Here is a 20,818-nt window from a genome sequence, read left to right on the forward strand (position 1 = left end):
ATATCATGGACCATGTCAACATATATAAGTCATTCTCACAAAAAAAAAGGCAATTGTAGAGGATATGACGAATTTAATATCATCATTCAAGAACAAGAAAAAAGGAAAACCACAGTTCAAGGCAAAGAAGGCAGCACAAAAACGACAACAAAAAGAATCAATTGTACAGGATTTTTCATCTCCTAGCAGACGTTTGAACTTTTATTTAGGCAGAAGGGATTTAATTTTAGGCAGAGAGGACATGAATATTAATCTAAGTGGACATGAATAAAAGTTAATCTGGACATGAATAATAATTGATCTGGACATGAATGAAAATCGAGCTGGACATGAATGAAAATTGGGCTGGACATGAATAAAGATCGATCTGGACATGAATGAAAATCAAGCTGGACATGAATGAAATCTCTCTTAGATCAGCCCAAGTGTTCATAAATGCAAAGCTAAGTATGCCGTAAGCTTTAACCCAGCTTGCCTAGATTCATGCTCCCTCTCTATGTTCGCGAGATATATATTAGCAATGTATCCTTAAATTCAAAATGACTATCACTGGTAAGTTTAGGCAAGTATCACTTTGTGTATGTACATGTGCATGTGTATTTTTTTTTGGAGAGTTACTAATTTATATCAAGAGTGTTTGACATCCGTTACTAGGATCCCGTATACTTGGTTTACATCTGTGTGCCCAAGGATGAATGCTAAATTGTCTGTGCTTATCTTTCACGTAAGTAGTACCAGGGAATGCAATACCATGTTTTGTGATGGAGGTGGAAAATTTAGCCAGAAGGAATAATCCAGTATTAAACTCGAGCGTAGTTCAAAGACGAGCACACTACGAAAGTCTTATATTGTCTATGAAGTGGTCAGTGCCATTGTGTAGAACGTATTACACCGTACGTTTTCCCAACAGCAAGTGTCGTATTATTTTTGGTGGATTACTGCCGTAGTCAATAGAAACAGAGTATAATAAAGACAATGAAGAAATTAAGACAACTTAAAAAGATAATGCTTCATTGTTCAATGATGGAGGGGTATAGATGTTTTCTAGCTACTAAGGTAATAATAATAACATATGCGAAATGATAATGGATAAAATACATACGTTCCTGTGAATGAATGATGATGATGTGGGAAACTACTTGTCAAGATAAGAATCGAATAATTTATTGAAATCGACATGACAATAATCCAAGAAGGAAAATGAAAATAGCTGCATTTCTTGCTATGACATAAGCTACACAAGTCTTGCAAGCCTTTATTTCTTTGTTTTATAATTCGTTGTAGATCTGTTGAAAATCTTAAGTACTCAAATATTCTGCTCTGCTACACTTAATATATTATCTACTTCAACTTTTATTATGTCTTAGTTGACTAAAACTATGTCCAGGTTGACTGTTATTATGTCCAGGTTGTCTATTATTCATGTTTAGATTGATTATTATTCTTGTCCAGAATGATTTTCATTCATGTACAGATTGATTTTTATTTTGTCTAGATCGATTTTCATTCATGTCCAGCCCAATTTTCATTCATGTCCAGCTCGATTTTCATTCATGTCCAGATCAATTATTATTCATGTCCAGATTAACTTTTATTCATGTCCACTTAGATTAATATTCATGTCCTCTCTGCCTAAAATTAAATCCCTTCTGCCTAAATAAAAGTTCAAACGTCTGCTAGGAGATGAAAAATCCTGTACAATTGATTCTTTTTGTTGTCGTTTTTGTGCTGCCTTCTTTGCCTTGAACTGTGGTTTTCCTTTTTTCTTGTTCTTGAATGATGATATTAAATTCGTCATATCCTCTACAATTGCCTTTTTTTTTGTGAGAATGACTTATATATGTTGACATGGTCCATGATATTCAAGCACATACCTTTGCTTGTAAGGTCAAAGTTAACATAGGAATGATCTGTGCAGCCAAGCATTCCACACTCATCGGTATTTTATATTCTTCGGTTTCTTGTACACGACAAACATATCCATCCGGACAATCCATTACAGAAAGTTTCATTCGACGTCCTATATGTTATGATTTGTTAGATACCCTTTCAAATAAATAGTTTACATCATAATATTAAACAACATTCTTACCTGTATTATGAAAACAGACAATTTTCAGTTTTCGGGTGATTTGCAAATCGTGATTCACTTCCTGACTGATACGGTTGAAGAGATCTTTCATTGTTTTTGGACTGTGCAAATACGTCTCCACCACTTCCTTTTTATTTGCCACTACATCTTCTGACTTTCCGACTTCTGAGCAACCATATTCAAGACCATCTTTTATGAGTAAAAGGTCTGGACGACTAGCGCTTTTCTTGTTGTCAATTTTGTCTGTGCCGGTTATACTACAATTTGCGTTGATGCGAGCGGATATTGCCACACATGTTCGATGCCTTGAGTGTAAATTAGCTTATGTTAGTACAGAGAAAAGCATTATTTGTTAGGATAATATAATGATCAATGAGTAACATACCTTCCAGGAACTACATTAATGTTGTGAAAGCATCGATCCAAAATGGACCAGATTGTTGAAACAAAGTCCATTTCGCTGCTGTTTGGTAGAACATTTGCTACAACATTGAACTTATAACAACTAAGCATTTGAGTCAATGTAGATTGCAGCCAATACATGTCGTAGTTCGTTCGAAAATCATAGTGTCCACTCTCGTAGACTACATCACTCAAAGTATCAAGCAGTTGTTCTTGGATTCGTTTATCGATCTTTTCTGAGCCGCCCATTATGGTCTCGGTTTTCATTTCCAAGTTTGCAAATAGATCTGAGGCTTCCTTTTGAATATCAGGCAAATCGTCACACTTCATTATTTCTTCAAGCTCCTCTTCTGAGAACTCATCTTTCCATCTTTTGTCGTCAATAGATAACACGAATGAGTGAACCGGGCTAAAATTTATATGAAAACATAAAGTCTCGTTGGAGGTAAACCCTTAGTTGCTGTTTTTATTAAAAGTAAAGACTTGAGAATTAATTAAGGTTTGAGATTTATTTTTGTGGTTGAAAATTTTTAAAATTGAATTTATATATATATAAAAAGATATTATAAAATATGGAAACTGAAATAAATATTGAAGAACAAATAAATAATGAAGTAGATAAAATCATTAGTAATAATTGGGAATTTTTAGATATAAATTGGCTAAAATTAAATTATAATTATAAACATAGAACTGAGTTAAAACATATAAAACATATAGATGAAATTAAAGAAGAATTAGTTAATAAATTAGGTTATATTTCAGTTTTTTTCTTTTTAATAGTAATATATACAAACAAAGAATACCTAGGTCCATATTTTGAAATAGAAAAGGGTTTATTTTTATTATATCATTTAGTTTCAGGTATTTCTGGAATAGATATAAATAGATATCTTCCTCAAAGTAGTTTTCATAAATATTAAAAAAGTTCTGGATAGATGAAGAAAATTATAAAAGAATAAATAAAATTATAAATGAATCATTAATAAATATGTTTTCTTCTATAAAATTAAGGGTTTTATTAGCTCATAAGTATAATCCATTACTATTTAAACATATAACATTAATAATTGATGGCCATGATAGTAGGATTAATTATGTTAATATAGATATAAAACGTGAAAAATTATTTTCATATAAATTTAAAAAAAATGGTCTTAGAACGCAAATTATTAGTGATATAAATGATATGATATTATCTATATCAAAAACTGATATGTGTGCAGAAAGTTCTGATGGAAGTATGTTTTTAAATATGAAATTATAAATACTTATGATGTTTTAGCAATGGATGGTGGCTATACACTTTTTGTTAACCAACTTATTGAATTATCTAGTCAAAATGTATTGACTTTAATAATAATAATTTTATATATCCTATTAGAAAAGAAGTTAATGTTGATTTGAATGCAGATGAAAGGCATTTTAATGATGTTTTTGGAAGTTTTCGTTCAAAAGTTGAAAATCAATTTTCTGAAATAGGTAATAAATTTAATAGATTTAGTAATAGTAACTCAATTGCAAAAATAGATAATATTAAATTTTATAATCTATAGTTCTGTTTAGCATATTTATTAAAAATATACAGAAGTTTAGTGATAAATTTAATATAAATATACAACCTCATCATGAATTATGGGAAACTAAAAATTTCGAATTTCCTTATGAAGCAAAATTAGTAGATATTGTTATTAGTAACTCTATAGAGCAAGCAAAGAGAAAAGATGAAATGTTAGAATCACAAAAATATATTAACTTTGTTTTTTATAAAGTGGCTTTTTTAGCGCAAATAAAATATGGTGATTGAAGGATGTGATGGTGAAAACCTTAGATCCTTTAATGTATTATACACCTATGTACACGAACGATTTAAAATGTTTGGTACGATCAATGGTTTTATTTATAATAACATATAAGAGATCAAGAAAGAATGAAAAAATATAAGAATGATGCTTTTTATTGGTTTTTTTTGCTGTTGTGCGAATGTGTAGTGGATTAGTATGCAGTTGTACAAGGTATAATAAAAAATTGCCATGAGTATGATTGTCAAGATATATCAATTAGTTTCTTCATTTTTACGTTTACGGGCAGTGGTGGATGGTGTACATGTTGTGAGTGATGATGGAAGTACAATTGATTCTTTTTGTTGTCGTTTTTGTGCTGCCTTCTTTGCCTTGAACTGTGGTTTTCCTTTTTTCTTGTTCTTGAATGATGATATTAAATTCGTCATGTCCTCTACAATTGCCTTTTTTTTTTGTGAGAATGACTTATATATGTTGACATTGTCCATGATATTCAAGCACATACCTTTGCTTGTAAGGTCAAAGTTAACATGGGAATGATCTGTGCAGCCAAGCATTCCACACTTATCGGTATTTTATATTCTTCGGTTTCTTGTACACGACAAACATATCCATCCGGACAATCCATTACAGAAAGTTTCATTCGACGTCCTATATGTTATGATTTGTTAGATACCCTTTCAAATAAATAGTTTACATCATAATATTAAACAACATTCTTACCCATATTATGAAAACAGATAATTTTCAGTTTTCAGGTGATTTACAAATCGTGATTCACTTCCTGACTGATACGGTTGAAGAGATCTTTCATTGTTTTTGGACTGTACAAATACGTCTCCACCACTTCCTTTTTATTTGCCACTACATCTTCCGACTTTCCGACTTCTGAGCAACCATATTCAAGACCATCTTTTATGAGTAAAAAGGTCTGGACGACTAGCGCTTTTCTTATTGTCAATTTGGTCTGTGCCAGTTATACTACGATCTGCGTTGATGCGAGCGGATATTGCCACACATGTTCGATCCCTTGAGTATAAATTAGCTTATGTTAGCACAGAGAAAAGCATTATTTGTTAGGATAATATAATGATCAATGAGTAACATACCTTCCAGGAACTACATTAATGTTGTGAAAGCATCGATCCAAAATGGACCAGATTGTTGAAACAAAGTCCATTTCGCTGCTGTTTGGTAAAACATTTGCTACAACATCGAACTTATAACAACTAAGCATTTGAGTCAATGTAGATTGCAGCCAATACATGTCGTAGTTCGTTCGAAAATCATAGTGTCCACTCTCGTAGACTACATCACTCAAAGTATCAAGCAGTTGTTCTTGGATTCGTTTATTGATCTTTTCTGAGCCGCCCATTATGGTCTCGGTTTTCATTTCCAAGTTTGCAAATAGATCTGAGGCTTCCTTTTGAATATCAGGCAAATCGTCACACTTCATTATTTCTTCAAGCTCCTCTTCTGAGAACTCATCTTTCCATCTTTTGTCGTCAATAGATAACACGAACGAGTGAACCGGGCTAAAATTTATATGAAAACATAAAGTCTCGTTGGAGGTAAACCCTTAGTTGCTGTTTTTATTAAAAGTAAAGACTTGAGAATTAATTAAGGTTTGAGATTTATTTTTGTGGTTGAAAATTTTTAAAATTGAATTTATATATATATAAAAAGATATTATAAAATATGGAAACTGAAATAAATATTGAAGAACAAATAAATAATGAAGTAGATAAAATCATTAGTAATAATTGGGAATTTTTAGATATAAATTGGCTAAAATTAAATTATAATTATAAACATAGAACTGAGTTAAAACATATAAAACATATAGATGAAATTAAAGAAGAATTAGTTAATAAATTAGGTTATATTTCAGTTTTTTTCTTTTTAATAGTAATATATACAAACAAAGAATACCTAGGTCCATATTTTGAAATAGAAAAGGGTTTATTTTTATTATATCATTTAGTTTCAGGTATTTCTGGAATAGATATAAATAGATATCTTCCTCAAAGTAGTTTTCATAAATATTAAAAAAGTTCTGGATAGATGAAGAAAATTATAAAAGAATAAATAAAATTATAAATGAATCATTAATAAATATGTTTTCTTCTATAAAATTAAGGGTTTTATTAGCTCATAAGTATAATCCATTACTATTTAAACATATAACATTAATAATTGATGGCCATGATAGCAGGATTAATTATGTTAATATAGATATAAAACGTGAAAAATTATTTTCATATAAATTTAAAAAAAATGGTCTTAGAACGCAAATTATTAGTGATATAAATGATATGATATTATCTATATCAAAAACTGATATGTGTGCAGAAAGTTCTGATGGAAGTATGTTTTTAAATATGAAATTATAAATACCTATGATGTTTTAGCAATGGATGGTGGCTATACACTTTTTGTTAGCCAACTTATTGAATTATCTAGTCAAAAGGTATTGACTTTAATAATAATAATTTTATATATCCTATTAGAAAAGAAGTTAATGTTGATTTGAATGCAGATGAAAGGCATTTTAATGATGTTTTTGGAAGTTTTCGTTCAAAAGTTGAAAATCAATTTTCTGAAATAGGTAATAAATTTAATAGATTTAGTAATAGTAACTCAATTGCAAAAATAGATAATATTAAATTTTATAATCTATAGTTCTGTTTAGCATATTTATTAAAAATATACAGAAGTTTAGTGATAAATTTAATATAAATATACAACCTCATCATGAATTATGGGAAACTAAAAATTTCGAATTTCCTTATGAAGCAAAATTAGTAGATATTGTTATTAGTAACTCTATAGAGCAAGCAAAGAGAAAAGATGAAATGTTAGAATCACAAAAATATATTAACTTTGTTTTTTATAAAGTGGCTTTTTTAGCGCAAATAAAATATGGTGATTGAAGGATGTGATGGTGAAAACCTTAGATCCTTTAATGTATTATACACCTATATACACGAACGATTTAAAATGTTTGGTACGATCAATGGTTTTATTTATAATAACATATAAGAGATCAAGAAATAATGAAAAAATATAAGAATGATGCTTTTTATTGGTTTTTTTTGCTGTTGTGCGAATGTGTAGTGGATTAGTATGCAGTTGTACAAGGTATAATAAAAAATTGCCATGAGTATGATTGTCAAGATATATCAATTAGTTTCTTCATTTTTACGTTTACGGGCAGTGGTGGATGGTGTACATGTTGTGAGTGATGATGGAAGTACAATTGATTCTTTTTGTTGTCGTTTTTATGCTGCCTTCTTTGCCTTGAACTGTGGTTTTCCTTTTTTCTTGTTCTTGAATGATGATATTAAATTCGTCATATCCTCTACAATTGCCTTTTTTTTTTGTGAGAATGACTTATATATGTTGACATTGTCCATGATATTCAAGCACATACCTTTGCTTGTAAGGTCAAAGTTAACATGGGAATGATCTGTGCAGCCAAGCATTCCACACTCATCGGTATTTTATATTCTTCGGTTTCTTGTACACGACAAACATATCCATCCGGACAATCCATTACAGAAAGTTTCATTCGACGTCCTATATGTTATGATTTGTTAGATAACCTTTCAAATAAATAGTTTACATCATAATATTAAACAACATTCTTAACCATATTATGAAAACAGACAATTTTCAGTTTTCAGGTGATTTACAAATCGTGATTCACTTCCTGACTGATACGGTTGAAGAGATCTTTCATTGTTTTTGGACTGTACAAATACGTCTCCACCACTTCCTTTTTATTTGCCACTACATCTTCCGACTTTCCGACTTCTGAGCAACCATATTCAAGACCATCTTTTATGAGTAAAAAGGTCTGGACGACTAGCGCTTTTCTTATTGTCAATTTGGTCTGTGCCAGTTATACTACGATTTGCGTTGATGCGAGCGGATATTGCCACACATGTTTGATTAAAATAATTTTATAATATATATAATTTAGAACTCCGAAGTCAAAAAAATTCAATAATTTATCGTAGATCGGGTTCTGGCCCTCATGTTTATATTCCGTTCAAATGTTTTGGGCAGGCCTATTTGCACATACCCCCAGTCACACCTAGGCAGAATTCCGTTGCACACACCCTGCTGACTTTTCTTTCGTGCACATCCCCTCACACCCTTCTAAAGAAAAAAGTTTCGGCACTCATTCCAAATGAAATCGTGTGCGTTCCTACTGCTCGATGGCAGATCTTCAAGGATCGCATCTCGGAATTGTGTGGCTACAAATAGGTTCACAAACGCGAGACTGTGCATGGCACCAGACGCTCTGCCACGCAATATCAATAATTACAATAACCAACCTTCACCACGAAACAACATCCTTCGCACTTGTATAACTCTTGTTCGTATTGATATACAGGATGCTGATAATTATCTCTTCGTTACTCATAAAGTAATTCCTTTTAGATTGTCTACTTCTGCAGCCAAGCTCAACACTCAAATCGCTAAAGTAGACCGCTCTCATTATGACACTAGTGCTGCTAAACACATAAACAAAGTAGCCGAACAGTTGTCTGGGGCATGGTCCATCCTCAAAAGATTTGAAAAAAGCAACACCAATCCAAACAACCAAACCCGTTATTAAGCTTCCCTTCCTCTTATATTATTCGTTCTTTTTATCATCTTCCTTAGCCTTATATACATATAACAAAGTACTATCATCATCGACCCAGAAAAGGTCATCCGCGATATTCTTATCCACCTTTGCTTTTTTAATGAGACCAGCAGTATTGGATGATGATGACTGATCGTGAGAGCGCACCTTATTTACTGCATAAATTGTCCCTGATCCAGCATCTTATATCCGTCCATATCCCAAAAGCCATTATCCATTATCCTTTCCCGTTTTCCAACAGTTCGAGCAGTATGTATAAAGTGTGTCGTTGCATGCAGTGGATATCCACCTTAGTTATTATTATTTTTAGGCGTGCACGTCTACACTAAGATAATAAACGTGCATAAAGTAAAAGGCCTCATAAAATACACTGCACAGCCCATTCTACCTCATTACCTACTTTTATTTTTTACCCATCTTGCATCTGCGATCCCTCCATTGAAAACTGCTTGCAATCGAACTGGAGATTATATTGGTGTCGAATTCATTCTTCATTGCTGCTTTTTTTCGGGTACAATTTGAATAACGTTGTTGGGAATTGCTGGCGCGCAATCAAGGAGAAAAAAAAAACAAAGACAAGCTAAAAGAAAAATGACCCGCTATAACAAATCATGCTCGTTTTCTTACCAGCATCACTGTTTCCAACTTTTGACATGGCATTCATGTTCGGATCCTTTGGTGGTCGAGCTTTGTAAAGTTCATTTCGCCTATGAGTAATAAAGAAAAGGAGGAAAAAAGTAAACAAGCCTCGTTTTTTGTCTATCCCCGTTTTTCCACTTTTCTTCTTGCTCTATATCATTTTCTTGGACTTTTCCTTCAAATATTAACGCGTCACCTTTGTGCTCATCAGATTCGCAGACGTCGATTTGCCATGAGCAAGTTGTAATGGAGCAATTACAAAGAAAATTGACTTTGAAAAAAACAAGAAGCTAAATAACCTGCTCCCTCTCTCCTCCTCCTGCCTAATTTGGGTTTTCTGTCCGCAAAATTCAAGTTTTGCGGGTAGAACGCCGTACAGAGTTTCACGAAAACTCTTCCCAACTTTTTTGCTTGACACAGTTATTTGGCGTCATGGTTTCCGAGCAAATTCTTAAAGGTATAACAAGTTCCTTCGTTACTATACTCTAAGCATTATGCGTTGCTAGCTTAGATATACACGCGGATCAGCGTCATGTTGTATATGATTGTGTTTGAGTAATGGAGAAGAAGATTGTTGCGTCGTTCTTGTTGTGAGTACGAATCGTTTGTGCAGGTAGAGGACGATGTTGTATTACGCACGTACGTTTGACGTTGGATTGGTGCAAGATGGTGCATCACGTATATACAGAGAAAAAGAGAAAGAAGCAGTAATTCTGAATGGGCATATGTCCACTAAAGCTATACCCCAAGCACAACCGATAACCTTTTCCTTCATATAAGCATAGTGATTAACCCTCGTTGATACTATCTAAAATAAATCAATCTCTTATAAAAGTACTTACTGTTCGTTTATTAAACGGGAACCCAGATCAAACATGACATCTTCAACCGCTCTTCCTGATTCAAGAACCCATTTCATTTCAGGATCCATGGAACGAAACTTTTTTTCAAACTCTACTCGAGCTTCTGGTGTTAATGGAAAAGAATCGCGTTTTGATGCCTAGGTATACAGGAATGAGTCTTGTTTAATTTGATTATAAACAATAACTTTTATACATACGGAAGTTGTCGATAAAGTGGGTGAAGACTTATTTTGTTTTGAAGAAGTTTTACTTGAAGTGTCCAATGCAACAGGGTCTAAAGATTCTTGGTTCATCCAGTAAGTGAACTTGTTAATTTTCAACTTCTAATTACTTTTGAAAAAGTGAAATTATAGCTACATACCTGGTGAAGCATTTATTTGAGAAAAGTGTTTTAGTATTGCTGATGATAAGCTATCCCAATTAATACTTTTTCGTGTTTCACTCTATAATCAAAACAGATTATACAACTTAGTTATAACTTGTTTCCATAGTTTGAAAAGTGTACTTACAGGAGTTACTTTCAGTCGCTTGGCTGTATTGCCAAATTTACTTGACCAAGCTCCTTTAATATCCTGAAATTCTGGGATATCGGTATTTTCGACAATAAACTGACGTTTGTCAGCTACAAATCTGGCAAGCGAGACAGGGGCGTTACTTTGTAATTGCTCTTGAATGTATTGTTCAATGTCTAGAGATTTATACATATAATAAGTGTAAAAAAAAGGGAGGGTTTATTGAGGTATCACTTTGTGTACTTTTTTACTTTTTTATTGAGGGCCAGAACCCGATCTACGAGGAGTGCTCGCCCAGTATTTCTTAAGTATTCAAGATTGTATCAAGACCAAAGATGGTGGCTATCCAAGGGAATACAAGAATGGAACTTTTTCGATTGAGTTAAAGTCGCCTTATTTTGCATCACAGGTCGAAAGTATATCAACTCCCAAGCCATTGTACTTTCTTCGTGTATTTCTATGTTTCCCTCATTTTTTGGTTGATCGATTGTACTGCCGCGATCCGAGGTGCTACAGTGAGCAACGCGCGGTGGTTGCCTGGGCCTAAATTCAACGTGTCAACAACGCGGTTGGACTGCTTTTGCTTAATTCGGCGAGTTTATTCAAGCAAACTTGTTCATTTACACTCTTTTCTCTTAACCAGTGCATGTAAAAAAATCCCGAAAATAATGTATAGCCATGTCCGAAGTTCCATTGCTGGCAAGTCTCAAGTTCATACAATTGTTTAGTGTCTGGCAAGAGAGAGAGTGGAATAGAGCTCCACCGACGCTAACACTTGTAGCTATTGCTATTGTTGTTGTGGTGTCGGTCTTAGTGTTATTTGCTTTTCTCAAACAAAGAGAAAGAGCAAGGGCTCACCTTTATGGTTAAATTCTATATAGTGTCATCGCGTCGTCTTCGGCCATTCGCTCGCTATAATAAAGTAGCTCATTTTTCGGGCACACCAGCTTCTGACTTGGTCCCCGAGACACACTTACGTTCGTTCGGCCAACCGACTGTGTATAGCCATCCATACCTCTTAGAAAAGGGCGAAGGCAAGCTAACATAACAATAACATGCTTGATATCCCATAGACCCAAGCAAAACTTTGTCTCCATTGCTTGTTATGCTAAATTAAATAACGGATATTATCGAATTGTAGTATCACCTGGGCTTCCTGCTACTGAATTCGAACGACGGCGTACAAACTTGATGAAGGTGTTGCCTGAAGGCAGTACTGTCATCAGTGCAGGTTACGGCACGCGTTACATGTCCAATAACGTCTTTTATCCATATCATCAAAACACAGACTTTTGGTATCTCTCGGGATTCAATGAACCAGATTCTGCCATGGTCCTAGGTAACAATTTCGAATAGAGTTGGTTTTTGAGTGTGACTATATAAGAGAATTCTTGAATACTTACATGGTGGCAAAACGCTTTGGAAGAAAAGAACGACTCGGAACGAGGCTATAAGCAAACCATGTTTGTACCTCCCAAGAGCCCTGCTGATGAATTGTGGGATGGTCCGCGTACTGGTGTTGATGGTGTGAAGGAAATCTTTGCTGCTGATGAGGTAAGGAAAGGGCGGAAAAATATAGGACTTCAATTACTTTTGATAGTTAACGGATCAAAATGTATTTTTTAGGCATTTGATAACGGACGGTTCCCTATGTTCCTCAAGGATGCGTTGCTTTCTAAACATGTTTTCATGGACAGCCCTGTACTAAAACCTTCTATCCTTTCTGAAAGCACGGCAATGAAGATGGTTGATTTTGGTAAGTCATCCAAATGGCTTGACTATATAAAATGTGTGTAGTAATTCTGAAGATGGGGGTAACGCCAGTGAATCGTTTTAAAAAGCTGGGGGAGATATCATATGTGATCTAAATCATAATGTGTGTATAGCCAAGACTCAACGTGCCGTCAAACCGCTTTCCGTGTTGGTTCAAGAACTACGTATTATCAAAAGTGAGAACGAAATTGATCTCATGAAGAAATCCGGTAATATCAGTGCCAAGGCATTTATTGAGGTATACTATCTTATCTTCTTTTGTTCTCTCCTCTTCCCTTTATTGTCAAGTACTGAGACAAAGATATCTATGGCGTGGATGGTAAAATTAGGCAATGAAATGGACAAGTCCTGAATACACTGAAGCACAATTATGGGCCAAGTTGGACTATGAGTGCCGTATGCGTGGCTCCAGTATACTCGCCTATGTCCCTGTTGTGGCAAGTGGACCTAATGGACTCTCCATGCATTATGTCCGCAACGATATGCAGATGAGGTAAAAAAAAGATTTTTGACTTGATTTTTTAGTTATAATATGGGTCTGTAACTCATGTGATAAAATTTTTAAGGGATGGTGATCTTGTACTAGTAGATTGTGGCGGTGAATACCAAAGCTATGCCAGTGATATAACGCGAACATGGCCTGTAAACGGCAAGTTTACTGAACCTCAAAAGAAACTTTATCAGGCCGTCCTCAACGTAAATAAGGCCTGCATTAAGGTAAGGAAACCAAAACATATATCATTGTGCTAATCTGTTCATCTTCGGTAATTGACCCTTGTGCTGTCTTTAGCTATGTACTGAAAAAGCCAACATCTCATTACACGGTATTCACTCTGTATCAACTCGCCTTATGAAAGAAGAACTGGCCAAGATTGGATTCAAAACGAGCACATGGGTAAGAGGACTGAAAAAGAGATAGGGAAACAGATGGGCCCTATGAAGCCATAGCAGCACAAGCTATTCTTTTTCTTTCCTGGAGATAAGCATACTCACATGTGATTTATCATATAGGAACTCGAACGGATTCTGTATCCACACCATGTCGGTCACTATCTCGGTCTGGATGTCCACGATTGCCACGATCTGGATCGCTCACGCAAATTAAAGCAAAATATGGTAGTGACCATTGAACCCGGTATCTACGTACCTTTTGACGACCGCTTCCCTCGCGAATACCAAGGCACTGCAATTCGGATTGAAGACAACTGTGTCGTGGGCGCTGAAGAGCCTTATGTGCTTACTGCCACCGCACCTAAAGAAATTGTAGATATTGAATATTGTTGCGCTAACAATTAAGAAGAAACATCAACCATCTTTATAGATAAATTGTATCAAAGAGACCCACAAAAATAAATAGTAATATCTAGTAAATACTATATGATAATGCTAGTATTAATCCTGCAATTGTATAACCAACAATCTTAAAAGGGAGAAAAATACAAGAACATTTATTTCAATTACGGTTATCACTATCTAATACAACGTCCTAACCCTATATCGGTAAAAAAAAAGAACAATGGTCAATATTAGCGTGCGCTTATAAAATACAGAAAGAAAAATATAATTCTATGTAAAGTACTATACCTCAAAAGAGTTGGCCTTGTGCTTAGGTACAAAGGTAAAGTCTTCAGGAGCAGGGCCAAGAAGAAGCTCACTACAAATATCAAACTTGTTAGCATGTCGTGTTCTATGAGTTTGCTTATAGCAATTTCAAAAAACCCCACCCTCTCCTTTCCATTCGCTCCAACTTATTAGATATGTTTACCTGAGCTTGACCCAATCGGATGACTTTGGACTTGCCATGAGCGTTTCGAGTTCATCTCTTCCGGAGAATGGTGGTGCTCGTTCATTAATCTTTTGAGGAACCACTTCTAATAAGCCAACGGGAATATATCTAAATTGAACCGATATATTAGCAAATCAAGAATATATAATAATTTCCAATTATTTCTTTCGAAAGGAACATCGCATTAGAATTGTTCACTTTACCTGTACAAGAACGATTGCCATTCACACAAAAAGCGTCTAGTAGCGTTCAAACCCTATCAATTTGTTATTTATAATCGTGGGTTGAGTGAATATCATTACTACCGAGTAGCATTTAGCCATTTTTTCATCCAAAAAATCTATTTTTACCTGACTATCCGTTCCCCAATGCTCCAAGCCATATCGACAGAAACGCTCCAACATTTCGAGACGCTCTCTTGAGGAGATATCCCAGTGGCGTTGTTCCTTGATTTCGGTGAATAACCATGGCTTGATCAAAGCACCACTATATATAAATCAAATTAGATAACAACCCTTTTCTTTGTTGTTCTCTAGCGATGTCAAGGTTATCGAAGTAAACACTTACCGGCCAATCATGATACCATCGACACCGGTATTTTGTTTCTGGGTGTTGTAATCTTCAAAACTAAGGACATCGCCGTTACCTTTGAGTGTATATGTTAGTAACCACCTAACTCAAATTTGGAAATTGCTGATCTTAATAAGCACAGAGAAATATTATCAATCTGTTACTTACCATAGATTGGCATTTTCGTTGCTCTAGATTTCAAGTCTTTGACGTAATCCCAGTCAGCCAATTTAGTATATCGTTGCTGGCGCGAGCGACCGTGAAGCTATAAACATCGCAAAATCAGTAACACATTTAACTCAATATTGTTCAGATAGGCAAAAAAAATCATTGTAAGGTTAATATTACAGTTCCAAGTCCAATGTCCTATATACGATATCGCGAAAATAAATTTGTGTTTAGTATGACATTCTCTCTTTTTTTGTCTTCCTTTTAAAAGCAATTGTACTGGAACATACCAAGCCTTCGAAGATAGGCAGCAGCTTATGAGCAGTGTAAGCATTCTTTTTCACACCTGTTCGGAACTTGACAGTAACAGGGCAATCGAGCACATGGGTCATACCGCGCAGAACCTTGCGCATCTTTCCTCTATGTTCAGGAAGAGCTGATCCAGCCCCCTGAGAAAGAAGAAGGGTGGTGAGGCGTCAATAACGACTCTTCATTGACATATAGCAAAGCAAAGATGGGAGAAATTGATCACGCAAACTCTACATACCTGGTTGAACACAAGATCGATAGGACAGCCCATGTTGAGATCGACAAAATCAACGTCTAGTTCGTTGTTGATAACCTCACATGCTTTGGTGACTTGGTCGAATTTGCTACCACAGATCTATAAATGATACGCGAATTTATTATCTACTGTCACTCAAGCACACAAAAAGGCTTGTAAGATATATCTGTAATTAAGATTAGATGCTTACCTGGATACCAAAGATATCTTCGCTTACGTGACGCTTTGTCAGGGCCCATTCGGATTGTTGACCCTGTTGCAATATAAGTCAATAACTTCTAAACGAGCCGTTCTTCGCAATAGTTTATGGTATATTAATTTACGTTCATACCTGAAGCAAGTTTTTAGCCATAGCCATTTCACCACAAGTGATATCTACACCGTATTCTTTACAGATCCGGCGAAAAGGCAGGTTTCCAACCTAATTCAACATAAAATAGTAAGCATCTTTCAGATCGGATGAAGGACATCAACCATCTATTAAATAATAAGACTCACCGTTGTCAAGGGAGCAAGATACGTTTTGTTGCTGAAATCAATCAACTAGTAATTAAAACAAGTACTGTCAGCACGTTTGTTAAATAGACGCCTCGTCCCAAAGATTACTGGCATCCTAAGTAATGCTACCTGATATATGGATTACCTTTTTATATGGGCGTTCTTCATCAATAGGTCCAACATTAGGCTCAACATTCATATCAATTTTGGGCAAATCCATGTCGATAGACTCTTCTTTTCCTGCTACTGGAGCTGCAGATGGGGCGCTCTCCTCCGCTACTACAGATTGTGCTGCTTCTTCTTCTTTCTTGGGTTCTTTAACAGCATCGGGTCCGTTCTCGCTACCTTCGACTTCATCCAATTTGCGCTTTCGGTTCTCGTCCTTCACTGTTTCTTCGTCCTCGATTTCCTTTTTAAGCTTCTCGATGAACGGACTCGACTTGGTAAATTCGTACTATATAACGATATATAACCCATATTAGTTATATCAATTTATACGTGTGCAAGTTTTTGCACAAAAACGCAGTGATTACCTTGAATTTTGAAAGCTTGAACTGTATATCATGCGAGATACCATTTCGGGTATGTTGAACCTCTTTATCTTTAAGCTAAATTTAACCCAAATCCGCCAAAGTTAGATAACCATTTCTCTTCTTCCTTCGTGATGCCGTACTATGCATTAAATTATAATGAGTAGCATACTTCTTGGTTAACGACCAATTTCTTATTTTCATCCAAATGAGCTTTCAGGTACCGGCACTTGTATCCATTGCGACAACTGCATTATAGTTAGTATAAATTATTCAACATTTCGCAAAGGAACACTTCTTTCGAATCGTCCAACAGACACATACTATCCAAATACTTCAAATTGAGGGCACTTGTCACCAACGTCGGCTGGCTTGGATTCCAGATACTTTTCAAGGTCATGCGAGAATTTACAGCTGCATGATAAAAAGGATCATGTAAGTACGACAGAAGAAGCAAAGCAAATATAGATCTATAACGCTCAAAAAAATTACTCACGTTTCTCCAAAACTACATTCACCTCCCAAAGCAATTGTTTTGCAAAGCTACCATAAATTACACATCTTAGCCACTCATATAGAAACCTAAATATGAAAAGGTAACAAAGGGGAAAACTCACTTTGACGTCGTCTTGAATTCTCTTCTTGCCGCGCTGACCATAGTTAGCGCCTCTCACTTTCTTATTCTTTTTGCCGCGACCACCACCAGAGAACTTGCCACCCTCAGCTTCTTCGTCGCCGAAAACAGCATTCATTGCTTCATGGTTTTCGGCATCGTCCTCAAACCATTTTTCTTTCAAAAACCTAAACAAACACGATCGATCCAAAAAAAATAAAAAATAAAATTAAAACCGTTTAGCAGATATTAAGGACACACCAGGAACTGCTTAATTGCTAGATCAGCAGTGATTTAAGTGAGATAGAGAAACGAACACGTACTCATTCTTAATGCGTGCTTCACCAGGTCTTTGCTCGGTGGTAACTGACATGTTTAAAGGTGTAAAGAGAAACAGTGAAAATAACCTTTCCTTTCTATATGAAAAAAGACGGATTTGGAAACAGCCCGATTCCGCTTTGATTTTGCCGTGACTATCGGTTACTGCATTTGACAGAAACACTTTACGTAGAGTGGATATGTGTCAAACTACTATGTAGCACATAGAATGATATATAGCCTGCTCTATCGAGCAGGGCATAATTTTTGATTTATTTCTTATACAAGTCGACGGGCTCATCGAAAATGTTATTGGATGGACCAAAATCTCGTAGTGGGGAGCTGGATATATATTCACAGGGTCGACAAAGAACGATGTGAGCAATTAATGCATACCCGTAATGAACTCATAGTAACTATTACTTACCAGCTGCGATACTGATTTGTGCGTCCGATGTCTAATATGGCCTCAATGTCTTCCTTATCCATGTTGAAATGTTCAAAGTTGGCCTTGATACGCTCAGGAGTAACAGATTTTGGAATGACTGCATACACAACATTCGTCGGTTGATAAAATCGCAAAATAGATACATTGTGAGTAATATCGTTCTTTTCTATCACCACATCTCGCGCTGTGGCACAACTTGACCACAACTACATTCTCTCTTGTTATATTTACCTGCATAGCCGCGTGCAACACCCCAATTGAGCAACACTTGAACAGGAGTTTTGCCATACTTTTCAGCGACGCGTAGAACCTACATATTTGGTAAGTAGAGCCACATATAATACAGAAGTTAATGAATGCATTTACAATTTGGAGAATAATATATACTGTTCTTACAATTGGATCCGATAACATGGATGGCATACCGCTGTAGCCAGGATTTGCCAGTGGCGAATAAGCCGTAAGAACGATGTTATATTTGTTGCAAAATTTGAGCATCTCTTCTTGTGGCAAGCTTGGATGGATTTCCAACTAAATAATACAAACCAGATGATATTTGTCAAAATTCATAATATAAGCAGTTGGTGTTGGGGATTGTATATATGGACTTTACCTGATGAACGGCAGGTTCGATTTCACATTGTTTTAGCAATTCTTCGAGCATGGGCATAGTGAAGTTGGAAATGCCTTCATAGAAGCAAAATTATTTGGATGGTGGGTGAAACATTGCTACCTCCGGCAAAGGTGTATATCAAAGTGCTGAAAGCACATATGCTTACCAATGCTTCTCACTAATCCAGCTTTTACGAGCTCCTCCATGGCACGCCACGTTTCAATGATAGGAACGTCAATTCGAGAAATATCACCGTTCTCATCAGGCTTTTTAAGATCATCAAATTCGTAGGATACGAATTTCCACGCCATGGGCCAGTGGAGCATGTAAAGATCAATATAGTCCAGCCCCAGAAGTTCTAGCGAGCGTTCACATGCAGGTCGGACGTGTTGAGGCTCATGGAACGTTTGCCACAGCTTTGTGGTGACAAAGATCTCTTCTCTTGGAACACTGCTTTCACGGATAGCCTTACCAAGAGCTTCTTCGGTACGATCTATATAATTTTCACGAATAGTGAATGATAGCACAGAAATCTACTAGGCTTCAAATATGAGACGCGTAGTTTGTATAGAGTTACATACATAAATAAGCTGTGTCAAAATGACGATAACCGGCCTCCAAAGCAAGCTTGCTACCAGCGTAAACTTGCTCAGGCGCGTCAGGACCGCCAAAAGTACCATAGCCTACCAAAGGGAGGCTATAGCCGCTGTTGAGCTTTTTTTTCAAAAAGCCATGTATTTTGGTGGTAAGTAGCAGAGGTACATTTTTCGTTTTTTTTCCGTAATAACTAGAAACTCGAGTAAAAAGCTACCTTGACTGTACGATTGTCAATGGTCATGAGTAAAAAAAGAAATGTAGTGAATGAGGGAAGTTGTCTACTGGCTCCTTTTATAAATAGTCGCCCATCAGAGACAACGTCTGTGTTACCCGATTTCGTTCTTTACGAAGTTGGTTGAGTGCTTATTCCGCGGCATACCACCGTCGCCTCGGTTACCGCTAGTGATGCTGCTGCGGCGTCGCTGTGATAACAACTAGAACGAACCGGGATCGTACAACAGTGCAAAAGACCATTAAGATTTGAAATATAAATTATCTATAGCCCTTACACATCTTGTTACTGCATTTTTGCTACGACTATGGTACTAAATCAAGTTTATCTTCGTTTCAACGTCATCAGCAGCGGATCTATCATGAACATTAATGTCGCTTTTTTAGCGTGGGATAAAGTTGGACTTATAAGGAGCGCATTGTTGCTGGGTGTATTGTTTCGTCATCAAAGCGAATCTTAGATTGTACAAGTTACATATCATAAAATAGTGCATACCAACGGTCATATGATACGCGAATGGCGATTCAAATAGATGCTTATCAATGTAACTACGTAGGTATACTATAGCGTCATCCTATAGCACATAATCGTGTTAAGCTAAATGACTGTAATAATGGATATAATGTGGATGTTTGCATGTCTGAGCATAATCGTACCCTATTGATGGAAATATACTAAAAGAAGATCCTGGAGTTGAGATGACAAAGTACATGTCGAATCCCTGTAGCCTGTACGGTGGTTTATTTCGGGATAATATATGTCGACGCTTAGCAATCATTATGTAGTGTAAAATTTTCATTGATTTGAATGGTTACTGAAAACATGTAATAATACTGGTCGTTCATAGTTAGAGTAGCATCTCGGCTATAGTTTATAAAGAAGTTTGCTGTAACAATATAGTTTGATATTTACAATATAGGTACGAAAGTATAAAGCCAAACATAAAAGATAGGTACTTACTATTCTTTCAGTAATAGACGACCTTTTTCTGCAGCGCTCGTACCGCATTCTCGTCGGTTTTGACATATAAACGTATCATTACATACATTATATATAAATGTATTACTTTCATTAGAATGGCCGTACCGGGCAGGCTCTTATCCCAGTCCACTTTACATCCATTCCCTTGAGAGGTATAAT

General features: G+C 35.7%; 7 protein-coding genes across 7 annotated transcripts; 2 read left to right on the forward strand and 5 right to left on the reverse strand.

The window, feature by feature from the left end:
• Positions 1 to 1,862: 1,862 nt before the first annotated feature.
• BDB00DRAFT_765641 (uncharacterized protein) lies at positions 1,863 to 2,743 on the reverse strand (the record flags this gene model as incomplete). The annotated part of the gene is made up of 3 exons (XM_053119524.1): positions 1,863 to 2,020; positions 2,093 to 2,397; positions 2,478 to 2,743. The coding sequence occupies 3 exons, from the start codon at positions 2,741 to 2,743 to the stop codon at positions 1,863 to 1,865; spliced, it is 729 nt and encodes a 242-aa protein (XP_052978628.1).
• A 1,807-nt stretch (positions 2,744 to 4,550) lies between these two features.
• BDB00DRAFT_873449 (uncharacterized protein) lies at positions 4,551 to 5,752 on the reverse strand (the record flags this gene model as incomplete). Its single annotated transcript, XM_053127092.1, has 5 exons — positions 4,551 to 4,697; positions 4,802 to 4,947; positions 5,086 to 5,208; positions 5,282 to 5,325; positions 5,406 to 5,752. The coding sequence occupies 5 exons, from the start codon at positions 5,750 to 5,752 to the stop codon at positions 4,551 to 4,553; spliced, it is 807 nt and encodes a 268-aa protein (XP_052978629.1).
• Positions 5,753 to 10,348: 4,596 nt separating this feature from the next.
• On the reverse strand, positions 10,349 to 11,402 carry BDB00DRAFT_436893 (uncharacterized protein). Its single transcript, XM_053117384.1, has 4 exons — positions 10,965 to 11,402; positions 10,817 to 10,898; positions 10,653 to 10,729; positions 10,349 to 10,592 (listed from the first exon to the last, which is right to left on the reverse strand). Exons 1-4 carry the CDS (start codon positions 11,157 to 11,159, stop codon positions 10,431 to 10,433), a joined length of 516 nt encoding a protein of 171 aa, XP_052978630.1. The 5' UTR covers positions 11,160 to 11,402; the 3' UTR covers positions 10,349 to 10,430.
• A 120-nt stretch (positions 11,403 to 11,522) lies between these two features.
• On the forward strand, positions 11,523 to 12,715 carry BDB00DRAFT_437086 (Creatinase/Aminopeptidase P). The gene is made up of 5 exons (XM_053117386.1): positions 11,523 to 11,666; positions 11,849 to 12,001; positions 12,109 to 12,306; positions 12,399 to 12,521; positions 12,594 to 12,715. The coding sequence occupies exons 1-4, from the start codon at positions 11,636 to 11,638 to the stop codon at positions 12,419 to 12,421; spliced, it is 405 nt and encodes a 134-aa protein (XP_052978631.1). The 5' UTR covers positions 11,523 to 11,635; the 3' UTR covers positions 12,422 to 12,521; positions 12,594 to 12,715.
• On the forward strand, positions 12,213 to 14,421 carry BDB00DRAFT_437003 (peptidase M24, structural domain-containing protein). Its single transcript, XM_053117385.1, has 8 exons — positions 12,213 to 12,306; positions 12,399 to 12,521; positions 12,594 to 12,756; positions 12,854 to 12,978; positions 13,070 to 13,233; positions 13,307 to 13,457; positions 13,531 to 13,635; positions 13,752 to 14,421. Exons 2-8 carry the CDS (start codon positions 12,429 to 12,431, stop codon positions 14,034 to 14,036), a joined length of 1,086 nt encoding a protein of 361 aa, XP_052978632.1. The 5' UTR covers positions 12,213 to 12,306; positions 12,399 to 12,428; the 3' UTR covers positions 14,037 to 14,421.
• On the reverse strand, positions 14,162 to 17,883 carry BDB00DRAFT_828723 (uncharacterized protein). Its single transcript, XM_053123877.1, has 20 exons — positions 17,794 to 17,883; positions 17,475 to 17,658; positions 17,354 to 17,400; positions 17,182 to 17,271; positions 17,030 to 17,105; positions 16,861 to 16,935; positions 16,473 to 16,781; positions 16,328 to 16,372; positions 16,161 to 16,250; positions 16,020 to 16,082; positions 15,812 to 15,928; positions 15,555 to 15,713; positions 15,445 to 15,462; positions 15,265 to 15,361; positions 15,094 to 15,172; positions 14,877 to 15,012; positions 14,730 to 14,782; positions 14,506 to 14,634; positions 14,325 to 14,394; positions 14,162 to 14,232 (listed from the first exon to the last, which is right to left on the reverse strand). The coding sequence occupies exons 1-20, from the start codon at positions 17,841 to 17,843 to the stop codon at positions 14,227 to 14,229; spliced, it is 1,893 nt and encodes a 630-aa protein (XP_052978633.1). The 5' UTR covers positions 17,844 to 17,883; the 3' UTR covers positions 14,162 to 14,226.
• Positions 17,884 to 17,987: 104 nt separating this feature from the next.
• On the reverse strand, positions 17,988 to 19,784 carry BDB00DRAFT_828726 (NADP-dependent oxidoreductase domain-containing protein). The gene is made up of 8 exons (XM_053123878.1): positions 19,661 to 19,784; positions 19,431 to 19,563; positions 19,016 to 19,342; positions 18,850 to 18,923; positions 18,633 to 18,767; positions 18,468 to 18,546; positions 18,216 to 18,333; positions 17,988 to 18,130 (listed from the first exon to the last, which is right to left on the reverse strand). Exons 1-8 carry the CDS (start codon positions 19,685 to 19,687, stop codon positions 18,061 to 18,063), a joined length of 963 nt encoding a protein of 320 aa, XP_052978634.1. The 5' UTR covers positions 19,688 to 19,784; the 3' UTR covers positions 17,988 to 18,060.
• Positions 19,785 to 20,818: the final 1,034 nt, after the last annotated feature.

The sequence above is a fragment of the Zychaea mexicana genome (genome assembly GCF_025766255.1).
Source record: "Zychaea mexicana strain RSA 1403 chromosome Unknown BDB00scaffold_48, whole genome shotgun sequence".
Taxonomy (NCBI): domain Eukaryota; kingdom Fungi; phylum Mucoromycota; class Mucoromycetes; order Mucorales; family Lichtheimiaceae; genus Zychaea; species Zychaea mexicana.

Coding starts and splice junctions, on each gene's coding strand:
- BDB00DRAFT_436893 (XM_053117384.1), bottom strand. CDS start 11,159: ATGTATAAATCTCTAGACATTGAACAATACATTCAAGAGCAATTACAA. Junction 10,899..10,964: donor AGCGACTGAAAGTAACTCCT/GTAAGTACACTT, acceptor TTTTGATTATAG/AGTGAAACACGAAAAAGTAT. Junction 10,730..10,816: donor TCAAATAAATGCTTCACCAG/GTATGTAGCTAT, acceptor AAGAATCTTTAG/ACCCTGTTGCATTGGACACT.
- BDB00DRAFT_437086 (XM_053117386.1), top strand. CDS start 11,636: ATGTATAGCCATGTCCGAAGTTCCATTGCTG. Junction 11,667..11,848: donor TGTCCGAAGTTCCATTGCTG/GCAAGTCTCAAG, acceptor AATTCTATATAG/TGTCATCGCGTCGTCTTCGG. Junction 12,002..12,108: donor CCTCTTAGAAAAGGGCGAAG/GCAAGCTAACAT, acceptor ATCGAATTGTAG/TATCACCTGGGCTTCCTGCT.
- BDB00DRAFT_437003 (XM_053117385.1), top strand. CDS start 12,429: ATGTTTGTACCTCCCAAGAGCCCTGCTGATGAATTGTGGGATGGTCCG. Junction 12,979..13,069: donor GTGCCAAGGCATTTATTGAG/GTATACTATCTT, acceptor TGGTAAAATTAG/GCAATGAAATGGACAAGTCC. Junction 13,458..13,530: donor TAAATAAGGCCTGCATTAAG/GTAAGGAAACCA, acceptor TGCTGTCTTTAG/CTATGTACTGAAAAAGCCAA.
- BDB00DRAFT_828723 (XM_053123877.1), bottom strand. CDS start 17,843: ATGTCAGTTACCACCGAGCAAAGACCTGGTGAAGCACGCATTAAGAAT. Junction 15,173..15,264: donor AACGAAAATGCCAATCTATG/GTAAGTAACAGA, acceptor ATACACTCAAAG/GTAACGGCGATGTCCTTAGT. Junction 14,783..14,876: donor ATTGGGGAACGGATAGTCAG/GTAAAAATAGAT, acceptor ACAAATTGATAG/GGTTTGAACGCTACTAGACG.
- BDB00DRAFT_828726 (XM_053123878.1), bottom strand. CDS start 19,687: ATGACCATTGACAATCGTACAGTCAAG. Junction 18,768..18,849: donor TCGAACCTGCCGTTCATCAG/GTAAAGTCCATA, acceptor TGTATTATTTAG/TTGGAAATCCATCCAAGCTT. Junction 18,547..18,632: donor CCATGTTATCGGATCCAATT/GTAAGAACAGTA, acceptor CCAAATATGTAG/GTTCTACGCGTCGCTGAAAA.